Source organism: Vidua macroura, chromosome 14 (assembly GCF_024509145.1).
Source record: "Vidua macroura isolate BioBank_ID:100142 chromosome 14, ASM2450914v1, whole genome shotgun sequence".
Lineage (NCBI taxonomy): Eukaryota > Metazoa > Chordata > Aves > Passeriformes > Viduidae > Vidua > Vidua macroura.
The window spans coordinates 12,534,222-12,547,265 of NC_071584.1; the positions used below are offsets into that span (position 1 = coordinate 12,534,222).

General features: G+C 39.1%; 1 protein-coding gene across 3 annotated transcripts; it reads left to right on the forward strand.

The window, feature by feature from the left end:
* The first annotated feature begins 10 nt into the window (after nucleotides 1-10).
* Nucleotides 11-12,805, forward strand: FAM199X (family with sequence similarity 199, X-linked). 3 transcript variants are annotated; one of them, XR_008439346.1, is made up of 8 exons: nucleotides 11-271; nucleotides 2,998-3,217; nucleotides 5,316-5,465; nucleotides 5,785-5,946; nucleotides 7,006-7,266; nucleotides 8,103-8,175; nucleotides 10,427-10,575; nucleotides 10,685-12,805. XR_008439346.1 is itself a non-coding variant. In XM_053990023.1 (7 exons), exons 1-7 carry the CDS (start codon nucleotides 84-86, stop codon nucleotides 10,519-10,521), a joined length of 1,149 nt encoding a protein of 382 aa, XP_053845998.1. In that variant the 5' UTR covers nucleotides 11-83; the 3' UTR covers nucleotides 10,522-12,805. The 3 variants fall into 3 exon arrangements, 2 of the variants coding, with proteins under 2 accessions (XP_053845998.1, XP_053845997.1); XM_053990023.1 differs by having other exon boundaries at nucleotides 10,427-12,805; XM_053990022.1 differs by lacking the exon at nucleotides 10,685-12,805 and having other exon boundaries at nucleotides 8,103-10,516.
* Nucleotides 12,806-13,044: the final 239 nt, after the last annotated feature.

Sequence of the window (13,044 nt, forward strand, 5' to 3'; positions counted from 1 at the left end):
CGATGGCGGCGCCGCCGACTCCGTGTGCCCGAGGCGCTCCCGCCGCTGCCTGAGGCGCTCCCGCCGCCCTCGCGCCCGCCGCCATGACCGAGGAGCCGTACGAGAAGTTCCTGACCCCCGAGGAGCCGTGCCCGCTGCTCTCGCACCAGCACCCGCCGCGGGGCGGCAGCTTGAGCCTGAGCGAGGAGGGCTGCCTGGACGTCAGCGATTTCGGCTGCCAGCTCTCCTCCTGCCACCGCACCGACCCTCTGCACCGCTTCCACTCCAACAGGTCCGCTCAGCGGCTCGGGGCGGCCGGGCCGGGCGATGCTGAGGGCCGGGGCGGGCGGCGCGGGGGTCGCGGCGGGGCCGGGGCCGCCCCTGACAGGGCCGCGCATCCTTCCCCTGCTGCTGCCCGGGGCGGGGCGGGCATGGCCGGGCTGCAGGTGCCCCGCGTGTCCGCCGCACGTCCTGCTCGGTTTCCCTTCCCCTTGGCTGAGTCTGGGTTCGGCTCATCACGTATCAGTTGACAGTGTGAGCTGGGTCGGTTTTATAAGATGTGTTTTTTCATAGAATCACAGAATGGTTTCGTTTGGAAGGGACCTTAAAGGTCATCTAGTTCCAACTCCCCTGCCCTGGGCAGGGAGACTTTCCACTTGGATAAGGATGCTCCTAGCCTCATTCCGACTTTCTTAATTTTCGAGATTTTGGATTTTTGAGGGCTGTAGGCAGCTACAGAATGGTGTGTTTATAAGACTTAAAGGCCTTGCATGGACACCAGGCAGACCTTTAGAGATTCAGAATGAGTTAGGTGGCTTGGTGACTGCACTGTCTCCTGCAGAAACATTTCCACCCCATGCTACTAATTAAGGGCAAATTATTCTGCCTGTAATTTGTAGAAGTGCAAATACAGCTCTGCAAAGAAATTCCAGTTGTGTTCCTAAAATCAAAATCACAGTCCTGCTTTCCTAAGAACCTAATTCTGTTAATACGTAGTATTAAGCTTGAATATAGCAATAACTTTCTTTGAGAATACTCTATGAGATTTCAGTCTCCAACATACATGTCTCCAACATTCCTGTTCCAGTCTTGCAAGATTCTTTTATGGGTTATTAGTATTTCTGTGACACAATTATGAAGAGTGAATTTGTATTACGTCATGGGAACTGCACTTTAAAAGTGTCATTCAAAAGGGTGAACTCTTAATTATACGTTCTTAAATGATTCAGCATGAAGAGCCTTGATCGAACATGATACACTTTCATAACATAGTTCTTAAGTCATAAGACATGAGCAGTATGATATATTCTTAGAATATCTGTAAATAAATGTGTGATAGTCACCAAATTTGCATTTAATTTATTTTGTACATTTCTCTGTGTTGCCTTCCCAAGTGTGTTGCTCAGGTTTGTTACCCAGGCATCTCGAGGGGTTGTTTGACTTCTCTGGAGAAGGACATGCCCAGTCTTGAACTGATTAAGCCATTTCAGATGTGCAGCTCAATCCGTGGTGTTCACGTGGGGCTTTCTGTTTTTTGAAGTTAGGAGGAATTTTAATGTAGTTCCCGTTTGTTGTTAGTCCAGTTCACCCCAGGGAGCACAGCAGCCCCCAGCCATGAGAAGGTGAGGCTGACTGCCTGTACCTGGAGGATCTGTGTGGTTTGTTGGTGCTAGAGCCCCTGTACCTCGTCCTTTGTTTTGATATGTCTTGGAACTTTGTCCACTCTATCTCTAATTTCATTATTATTTCATGGATTCTGAAACTGTATTCATGTTGAGTAATGTGCTGTGTCACCTCAGTCTTGTTCTGCTCATTACCAATGGATTGCCCTGGCCACAACCGTCTGTACCAGCAAGGCATTGCACATCTATAGGGGATGCAGAAAGGGAGGCAGGGCAAGAGCTCCCGAATCTGCTGCAAGGAAAGTTTTGGAAAGGTCTTTAACATTGGATAAATACACATCTGGCCAAGTAGATGTGGGAGTGAATCCATCACAAACATATTTAGCCAGCCTGGTATGCAGCTTAATGAGATTGAGGACCAGCCTTTCTAGTGATAGGATAGCTCAGTTGGATAGAAGAGTGTTTTCTAGTTAGCCAGGCTGAAATGGACAGGCTGATGGAACAGGAGTTGATTGTGTGGGTTTGTGTGGTGCATTTTAGAAGCCCTTTTCAAATTGTTTTGGACATATTGCAGTGCTGTGCTGACTCATATTTGTCTCGACCTACTTTTCTCCAATATGTAAAATAAGTTCCAGATATGGAGACTGATTTCATGAGCTTGTTACATTCTGGCTTACTCTCATTAGAGTAAAAAATCTGTTCTGTGATATTTGAGTTCTCAATAGCTTTCCTTTAGCAACAACTTCAACTAGCTTTATAATGGGGCGAAAAAAGAGTTTAGATTTGGCATGGTATCATTTTCACACAGGTCACTTCCCCATCCTGCACTGTCTCATTCCAATAGCATGTCCAATGTTTTTGACATTCAGAGTTGTGATCCATAATGTGTTTCCTTATTAAGCCTTAATTTTGTGGCGGAGTATCAACCTGAAATTTCTTCTTTACTTCTATTTGTCCTGAAGTCAAATTGATTAATTACTTAGTTCTGTTTATTCCAGTTTATATGGAAGTTTAAATATCCCAATACATGGAAAATTTTATTTCTAGATCAGCACCACACCCAACCAGCAGCAAAAAAGGGTCAATTTCCATGCTACAGGAGTTGTAGTTCTGGGGTAGAAACTGGTAATATATGAAAATAAAGGTGTAATTTTATAACTGGATTTTTGCCTTGATATTTGTAACACTGTGTTCCCTTTGGTGTTGTTGGTGTACTTTTAAAAATGCTTAAAAATAGAATACTTCAGTTTACATAATAATTACTTATTTCAATAAAATCAATGTATATTATCACTGAGTAGCAAAGTGGAGGTAGTTTAACAAGGCTTAAAGGAATTTCTTAGGACACATGATGCCAAGGTTTGCTGTTCTCTAATTGTGTTGTCCTGTTTTGCAGGTGGAACTTGACATCTTGTGGGACGAGCGTGGCCAGCTCGGAGTGCAGCGAGGAGTTGTTCTCATCCGTGTCCGTGGGGGATCAGGATGATTGTTACTCTCTGCTGGATGACCAGGAGTTCACCTCTTTTGATCTGTTCCCCGAGGGCAGTGTCTGCAGTGATGTCTCCTCTTCTATCAGCACATACTGGGATTGGTCAGACAGCGAGTTTGAGTGGCAGGTAAACTGGTTCCACTGGAAGTGTAAGATTTTGTGTAGACTATTGCATGCTGGATTTAGCTGTAGTTGAAAAGTGATAGAAAAGAATATCCTGAGTTGGAAGGGACCCACAAGGATCACTGAAGTCCAGCTCCTGGTCCTGCACAGGACAAGCCCAGGAATTACACCCTTTGTCTGAGAGTGTTGCCCAAACACTCCTTGAACTCTGTCAGGCTTGGTGCTGTGACCACTGCCCTGGGGAGCCTGTTCCGCTTCCCGACCAGCCTCTGGGGGAAGAACCTTTTCCTGATGCCTAACTTTAACTTCCCCTGACCTGGCATCCTGCTGTTCCATTGTGTCCTGTTTCTGGTCAGCAGAGAGGAGAGATTGCTGCCTCCCACTCCTCTTCCCCTCTTGAGGAAGCTGTAGACAGCTATGAAGTCTCCCCTCAGCCTCCTCTTCTTCTGAACAAACCAAGTGACCTCAGCACTTGTTTCTTTGTAACTACTGAACATAGGAGCACATATCTGAATCTTGAACAATAGAAAAAAATATTTTGTTTCATTTTATTCCAACCTCCTTAATCAGGAGGGGAGACTGAAAGTCAGCTCTCCAAAGAAGGTTGCTTATGTATTATGGTCGTTTGGTTTTAGGGACCAGCGTGTGTTTCTTGTAGTCATGAGCTTAAACCCTTTGTACTGAGGATCTGCCCTCCTAATGAATCTGATTATAGATATCTGGTCCTACTCATACTTTCTAGGTAAAGTGTACACACTCTTGCCATAGCTTATTTCTATCTTATCTTTTTCTATGCCAGTAAGACATCAGAGCTCATGTTGTCTCACCAGAATGGGAAAGTGAATCACATCTTTTTCCCAAGTCTGTGCTGGATGCAGTCCTCATTGGGTATTTCTAGTTTGTGATAGTCTTCTCTGTTCAGCAGTTTTTCACATGTGATATGCATTTTTAATGTATTATAGACCTAAATTGACTTTTAGGTTAAAGACTTAAATCAACTATGAATGTATACTTAACTTTGAAATAGGTGACACAGGGCTTCAGAATTTATTGGGGAATACTTTAAAATTTTGTCATAAAGCTTAGTCAGAGCATGTAGAGAGTCTTGTAAGGACAGTATAGGAACTGAAAACTGATTTCAAGAAAGCTCAAATCCTGTTCTAGAAGATGCAAGTGAACTTGAGATGTGTACTGAGATCAGCTTTGAATTTCTTACTGGTTTAGTTCATCTGCTGGTCTCAGTGTATGTTATATCATTGAAGTTACAACTGTGTGTGTATAATGCAGGCTGTAGGAACAGGTCAGGTTGGATCCCAAAGATCCAGAGCTTTATTGAATTGTGAAATTTCAATTGCCTGATAAACTTGGCAATTGTTTTGAAACTAAGCCATTTCCTATGCCTTAGCTAGCTGACAGTATGTTTGATTGGTAACCAGCTTTTTTATTACTCTTTGTTTTTTAAAACAAGCTTCTCTCAAGAGATTTACTTGATTTGATTTGTAGGATTTTGGAAAGACTTTTCTGTAGCTCTTTATGGTGTTATCTGGCAGAATCTGAGCACAAGTAATCCAGCTGTCCCACTTTACTGGAAGTGCATTCAGAAATCACGTATCAGTTGTATAAATGTAGCTAGCTGAAGTTCTCAGTTGCTTCCAGGCAAATGACAGTGATTTTAATTGAATTTTCTTGTGTAATTATGGAGTTTGGTAGGAATTATAGACCTACTTTAAAATTATCTTCCTTAAACTAGACTTATGCTCCAAAATGGGAGGTTTAGATCTAAGTGTGGATTGTAATGGACAGTTTCCACTGATGGAGAAGGGAAATAGTTGAAATGTGACTTCAATCTGCTGTTTTCTTAAACACAAATTTTTAAAGAGGATTGATAAGTACAGAATTGAGTTTGCTGCACTTGTTGTTTGCGGGAAGATTCAAGGGAGTATTGCAGGTTTATGAGTAATTAAAAAGAGTTTGTTAAAGTACAAAGATAATAAATGCTTTGCTAATTTGATTGTATGTTTTGAATTGTTAATAGTGTTAGAATAATTTACAATCTGCCTACTCTATTCTAAAGCTTTGTTCTTCCTTTTGCATGTTACAAGTTGCCTGGCAGCGACATTGCAAGTGGGAGTGATGTGCTTTCAGATGTTATACCGAGTATTCCAAGCTCTCCCTGTCTGCTTCCCAAAAAGAAAAACAAGCATAGGAATCTTGATGAGCTTCCATGGAGTGCAATGACAAATGATGAACAGGTGACTTTTTTCCTATGTGAGAACTGCAATGTACAGAAGAACTTCCAATTAAAAGACACAACTTAAAGGCCATCCTGTTTGCTGTAGGTGTAAATGCAGACCTGTGCAGTACTATTTGATTCTTAAAACTAAACCTTGTCCTTTGGATCTATAGGAGGCAGTTTAATGCCTACTCAGGTTTTCACCCTAAGTTTTTAAGGATACTCAAGGCTAGAGCCAAATATTTCAACATGTTTTATTCTGTCAGTTCTTTCTTTTTTCTGTCTCTCATTTAGAATCAATAATACTTCAAAATGAACTGCCTTTCTTTGGGTCCTAGGTTGAATATATTGAATATTTGAGTCGCAAAGTCAGTACAGAGATGGGCCTTCGAGAGCAACTTGATATTATTAAAATTATTGATCCTACTGCTCAGATCTCACCTACAGATAGTGAATTCATTATTGAATTGAACTGTCTCACAGATGAAAAACTGAAACAGGTGAGTTAAGGTTTGTACATTTGACTTCAGGGTTTCAGCATCTGATTATATCTTTCAAAATCTTACGGACTTTGTGATCAATTTTTATGCATAATCATTACATATAGAGAGAGACACTGGAGCACTATACTGTCAGTGACAGAAAATAGAGTTCAAAAGCATATTTTTGTATATTCTCACTGTGTGTTAGGCCAGGGCTGGTGAGTGTGTAATGAGTTATGTTGTGGACCTGGTGCTGCTTATGGCACTGTACTCCACTTCATGACCATCAGCTAGCTGAGAGTCTTCATTTGCTCACTGAATGTAAACTAGCATTTAAAACTCCAAAAGATTGGAATTCACTGGGGAATTTCATGTAGAAAGGGATAGATAATAATGCATTTTAAAGATGTTCCAAGATGCAAATTCTAACCAAGAAGGGTGCCTGGCTGATAGGGTAGATACATTCTACTGTTTTCTCAGTCATTGAATTATTGAGATGTGTTGCTGGGGAGAGGTGCTGTGTCCATACAAGCTGAACTCCTCAGTGTTGCACTGATAATGATGAAGAGAAAATTGAAAATGGAAAACATTCACTGCTTTTATGGGCTTGGTCTGTTTCATATTTCAAACATTTTATAAGTGTCATCTTAAAGTAGAAAAGTGCTTCCTTATTTATACAGACTTTTATTTGAGTATACCTAGTAAAATAAAGGGGTTTGATACATTAAGTAAACTGCTTAATTCAGTTGAACTTGACTGATATTCTTGTTTGGTGTTAAAATAATAACATATTGTTACACAGTCACAAACCTGTCAGGCAGAAGAGACAAGAACCCCCCAGCCCTTGCTACATATTTTTCTTCCTTCCCTAGCGAAATGTTAACATAGATAAGTTCTCTGGGTGACTCGAGATGGCTTGGGATTTATGCAGCCACAAGAACATGTTTTGAAAGCCTGACTGAACTGACCTAATAACTTAATCGTTATTAATAGTCAGATTGTGTTTATCCCACGAAAAGGAGTATCTCAGTGCAGCATTTATCAGACTATAGTAATTTTGCTGCCTCTGTTCTAAAGGTGAGAAACTACATCAAGGAACACGGACCTCGCCAGAGGTCTGCAAGAGAGAGCTGGAAAAGGAGCAGCTACAGCTGTGCAAGTACCAGTGGTGTGAGTGGGGCCAGTGCCAGCAGCAGCAGTGCCAGCATGGTCAGCTCAGCCAGCAGCAGTGGCTCCAGCGTTGCCAACTCCGTGTCAAACTCCAGTGCCAACATGAGTCGAGCGCACAGCGACAGCAATTTGTCCACAAGTGCTGCAGAAAGAATCCGGGATTCTAAAGTAAACTTTCTAGTTATCTATATCTGTATTAATTAAGCTGTCTTAACTGCTGAAGCTTGCTCATGGGATCTTACCTGGGATGTTTGTCCTGAAGGAACAGAGTAACTGAGTTATCTCGAAGCCAATGACCATAAGGAGTTTAAACTTGTGCTCTTCCCATCACTTCTAACCGAAAGCCTGGTGTTTGTATGTAGTAGATATTCTAATTGTTTTTGTTTAGGATAAGTTGAGTGGGCTTGAATAAGGGCTTATACATATAACTTAAAAAAAATTTGTTTAAGAATTATCACCCTAATCTAGGCATAATTTCTGGACAGTAGAGACACCTGTGATTGTTTTTTTTTTTCTCAACTAAAAGTTTCATCAAGCTTTTTGAATCTTTATTTTTTGAGCATGTCTCATGAGATTCCTTGGTGAGAAGGGACTCTCTGAAGCATGTTTCATTTAAAGTAGAACTGTGGCACTCCTGTCCCCATAATTGAAATTTCAAGTGTGAAGGAGAGGAGCAGTTCTTTCTTGCTCTTCAGCATCTTGGTTTTGTTAATGTAAGACTGTAAGACTTCTCCAGCAATAAAGATTCCTCCAATTGAAGACTTGACTATGCAACATCACAGGTTAATGTTGTGCCTCAGAATTCAGTTGTGGTCAATGGTCTTGATATTTGAATTTTAGGTATGATTTTGGATCAATGTTTACACCACCGCTGAGAATTCGTATTTGTTATTTTTCAGAGCAGATGTTATTTTAGAGTTTAATTTATATTTGCCAGCTTTAGAGGTGTTTTTTCTAATTTACAGAACAAAATCTTATGTTTTGTCCCTTCTGTATTTTGACAGAAACGTTCCAAGCAACGGAAACTCCAGCAAAAGGCCTTACGGAAGAGACAGCTGAAAGAACAAAGACAAGCTCGTAAGGAAAGACTGAGTGGATTATTTCTTAATGAAGAAGTGCTGTCTTTAAAAGTGACTGAGGAGGACCATGAAGGAGATGTGGATGTTTTAATGTGACAGGGGTGAATTTATCAGTGTTCTTTCTAAGCCTTAAATGTATTATCCTTATTGTTTACATATATTTCTTGACCAAATTTTGATTAGTATTAACAATACAAACCAGATCTTTTCTCAAGTGTAATTTTGCTAAGAAGGTCTAAGTATTGAGTAACTTCAGCTTTTTGAGACTAATTTTGCAACAAAGAATTCAGAAACCTACCCATCTTCTGAAAAGCTGCGAATAGCTGTGATTTTAAGGGAATTTGAACTTGGCTAACACGCTAACTTACTTGCACGTAAGTCTAGGGGTGCTTTTGGATGACACAAAGCATGCATTACTATGCTTCAGCTTTTTTAGTTTTTTTCCAGCTTTGAGTTAGTATTACACTTGACTTTTTCTGTCTTCCTTTCCCATTATTAGGAAGATTGTTTAGCGTGAGGAAAAATCTTTTGCTCCATGGGGCTTTCTTCAGCTTTACTCTTGGTTTGTACAAAATCAAAGTACTGTTGATACTTTTCTAGAAGTTGTGATTTAACTCAAACTACACAGAAAACAAGAAGCAGGACATCTAATGCAGAGAATCTGTAATGCAAATACTGCTTGATAATGTAGTTCTTAGGAACCAACTAAAATTTTAAAAAATCCCTCAAAATAATTGCAGGCTTAGTCTTCAGAAGGTTATTTTGCTGCTCAGTATCTTAGGATTGTTACTAATGGTTCACCAGTACATCCCTAGTATTTCTGTGAAAAGATTCCAATAAAAATACATTTATGCATTGAAAATACACTACTCTGCAATTAAGTTGTCAAGGACACTACTTAAAATAGTTAAAAACACTACTGGAAACAGAAGTGCAAACAAGTGGCACACAACTTCAGTGGTTTTCTTCCCCAGAAGCATATCTAAATCTATTTGATTCATATTACTGACAGGAGAACTTAATTAATGCAGCTGTACTTTTCAAATTGTATGTTTAGCTGAGGTTGTCTTCTGTGTGGGTCGTTACACCATGACACGTATCAGAATTCTCCTTTTGTTGTCTATCCGCTTTTGAAATTTCTCATGATAAGACAGTTAGGTAAAATTGGAGCTTTCAGGTAGGGAAGTGGTAGTAATTTCAACCTTTTTCTTCATTCTGACAATCTTTAAGCTGATTTTAGTCTTTATCTTGGAACTACTTTTATAGAACTGCTTCCCCCCATGGCTGAGATAAAAATGATAGTTCTAAATTTTAATGTGAAATTTAAAAGTGTATAAAAGTATTTTTGAGTTCTGAGTTTAGGAAATAATTTTTTATTATGCTGATGCTTCATTACTTTAATTTTGCTCTTTAATTAAGGAGTTTAACAGTTTAGGTGTCTGTAATTGCTGGATATAGCCCAATCCTGCAGAATGCATGATCAGCTTTAGGATTACTGACATTAATGTTCCATGTCCTGCACAGATTTACTAGCCCTGACAGCTGAAATATTTTCCTTTCAGAAGTGGCATTCCTTTTAGCTTCAAAATAAACTGACCAGTAAATTATCTGAACAATGGCCTCTGAAAGGGTTTTGATAAGAAATAAATAAGGTCCATAGTCAAAGTAATATGTTTGAACTTAATGCTGCTCTACAGCAGGTCCCCAGGCTTGGCCATTGACTGACTAAAAACCAAGTAATGTCACTTTAAGCTCATATTAGCTATCCCATATGGCCAGTTATCTGTCCACTTACCACAAGTGTCACATCTGTGACCTGTCAGTATTTGCTTGTACTGTGCCATTGCTGATTGATGCCTCCTTCCTGTATAATCAATACTGAAAACTTCTTAACAGTATACACTTTATTGAGAATTTAGATTGACTTAAATCTGGAGCTTCTTTTAAAGATCTTGTATGGAAGATAAAATTCAATTGCTATCAATTTGGCTAATTTCAGGGTCTGGTTGTTAAACTCTTCCATGGTAATGGATGAATTCATCATGAAATACTTCACCATGTGTACACTGTCACAGTTCACTACAACCTTTATTTTCTGCAGTGACATTGAAATGTGATTGAATTTTTTTTCCTGAAGAAAAATGCACACTTTGTACTGTAGAGAATTGAAATTCTGAAGTGAATTGTAAGAAAGGTGCAATATCTCAGTGTGGTGGAGCATGGAAGTGTGTCACTTTATTCTGTTTCAGCAGTTATTCAGAGTTTAAAATGCCTCAGGGTTTTGTTGAGAGAAGACCCCATCATTTTGATGAGGTACAGTTCATTCTGGTCACCTGTCTACTAGCTTCCAGAGATCATGAAGTGAGGGAGGATAGTATTTCCATCATAGTGTGAGCATGTAAGTATAAATTATTCTAAGTGATTAGATGGGTCCAGTTGCTCATCTGTTACATTGGACAAAAAGGTCCTGGGTGCCAGAATAGCTGATTGTGCTGTGTTGTCTCCAGCAGGTACTTCAGTCATGTGTGTGACAGTTAAAATGATAGAAGAGAGTGGATTTCCAGGGATTCCATACTAATAATTTGTAGCTCTGTGATCTCATAGATCCAGGATGCTCATAAGAATACAAAGAATACAAAACTCTGAATGTTCTGGTAAGAATGCAGAATAACATCTTGCTTACCTTGAATGTTCTTTGCAAGTACTCAGAGATATAATGTTGTCTTTCCCTGATCTCAGAGAATCAGGCCCGAAGTGACTGTGGGATTCAGGAGTACTCACATACTTCTACACATTTGGGGTTTTTTTTCCTTTTTCTTTCTCATCCTCTGTCATTCCAGTGACACACTCATTTTGTGGTGGGGGGAGGTTTCTTGTCAGATTCATGTTTTTCCCTGCAGCATGCTCAATGTTTACTCAGGAAGACCCCATCCATGGTGGTTTTAAAAGACATGTAAATGTGGCACTTAGACATGGTTTAGTGGTGGGCTTGGCAGTGTTAGATTTAGGGTTGGAATTGATGATCCTAAAAGGACTTTTCCAATCTGAATCTATTAATTTCTGTGAAATACCTGTGGTAATAGTCAAACAGTTGGAATGTCAGTGAAATCTGGTCTTACTGATTTAAGTTTTGGCCTTTGTGGCTACAGGTGTAACTCCTGGGTTCTGATAAAGAACAGTAACAGATGGCTAAAATAATGCATCGTTATTGTGGTTTTTCCTTAAAAAATTAAATAAAATCCCTGCTTTTTATTAATAGAGGAAAAATGTCAAGCTTAAAAGCAACACAGAGACACACAGGAAAAAGCTAAAAAGCTCACAGTTACATGGCTTCATTGTACTGAAACTGTGTCTGTAGGAACTTTGTCCCCACTGCAATGTGGATATAAACAATTTACATTTTGTAATGACAACAGTTTGCTTCCATGGTAACTTTTTCGCTTAAAAGGCTTAGAAGGAGCACTGAAAGTCTGATTGCAATAGGACTGTAAACAAGAGAGAACATTATTTTCTAATATGATTTTAAATATGAGGAAGAAAGCTGCCTGAGAAACTTGGCTGATTTCTGTGTATCTAATGTCTTCTTTTGTTCAAATACCTATTTTTTTTAATCTGGGAAGCTGATAAAAAGATGGTTACCATGTGCTCAGTATGGGGTGCTTACTTGGAAGAGCAGGAAAAGTCTTTGTAAGACTTTCCTGGGCTCAAATTTTAGTTCTCATATTGTGGTTTGAAACCTGTGAAGATCATTCTCTGGGGAGAAAACAAACCAACCAACCTGCTTGAACTTACTTACATGCATTTACATCATACACAATACAGAAGAATAAAAATTGTAATATTTGCTGTTCATCTATGCTGAATGGCCTGAAGCCATTTCTTTTCTCCTAACACTCTTTCAACTTTGAAATCAGTTGATGCATTGGTCTATAAATATTAATAAACCTGACTGTTTTGGGAGCTTTTAAAGTTCATTCATATAAGCCAGATTTTCATGGCAGATGTTGTTAGATTTATTGGTTTAATTTTCTTAAGCTTACTGATCTTGCAATTCTTGGGCACAGAAAAGTCAACAGTTGTCCATTTGAGGATTGCAAAGATTAGTTTGTTAATCTATCAAGAGCAAATCTATGTAATATTCAAAGTTTGTCTATTTTGACTGTTAACTCTGATGAATCATATTAGCATTCTCTCTCATCTGGCTAACTTTAAAACACTTCCAAATTACAAATAAATTCTCTATTGTAAAAAAAAAAAATGTAATATGGAAGCCTTGAATATAGTTAATAACCAAAGTAAGGGGAAGGTGGGGGGTTGATTTTTTTTTTCTTTTTGTGGGAGGGAGAGATGAGGGTATAGATTAGAGTATATGGTATTGCTTAAATTGAGGTTTTTTTCCCCCCAGGTTCTCTGCTAATTGTATTGCTAAAATGCACTTTTGTATAGAAAACCGTTCTCTGTACATTCTGTATCTACTTTACACAATGTTTATAGAGATTTTTCTGAAGTTGTGAAGGATTTACTGAAAGCTCTGATGCTGTTGAATTCAAGTTTTCATTGTATTTGAAAATAGTTATGTGCATATTGAAGTACAGGTTGGAATTAAAATTAATGATATAGCAAAGATATTCTTATGAAATTATGTGGTGTCTTCTTCAGAGCAGGGGAATTCATATACAGGACCTGTGAAGTCACTCTTCAGGCATAAAGTACAAATAAAGTGGCACATCTTAACTGTTCTTGGTGGCAGAAAGCAAACTTGTCCCCTCTTAGCTAAAGGGGTTTGTTAACTGCAAAATCTGACAAAAATTGTTTCATAGGGAAGCAATTAATTGCTGTGAATTATATAACCCAAGGTCACGTACTT

Bases quoted from the DNA above. Each gene is read 5' to 3' on its own strand.
- FAM199X (XM_053990022.1), top strand. From the start codon at position 84: ATGACCGAGGAGCCGTACGAGAAGTTCCTGACCCCCGAGGAGCCGTGC. The intron at 3,218-5,315 runs GTAAACTGGTTC...GCATGTTACAAG, and splicing joins ACAGCGAGTTTGAGTGGCAG to TTGCCTGGCAGCGACATTGC. The intron at 7,267-8,102 runs GTAAACTTTCTA...GTATTTTGACAG, and splicing joins AAAGAATCCGGGATTCTAAA to AAACGTTCCAAGCAACGGAA.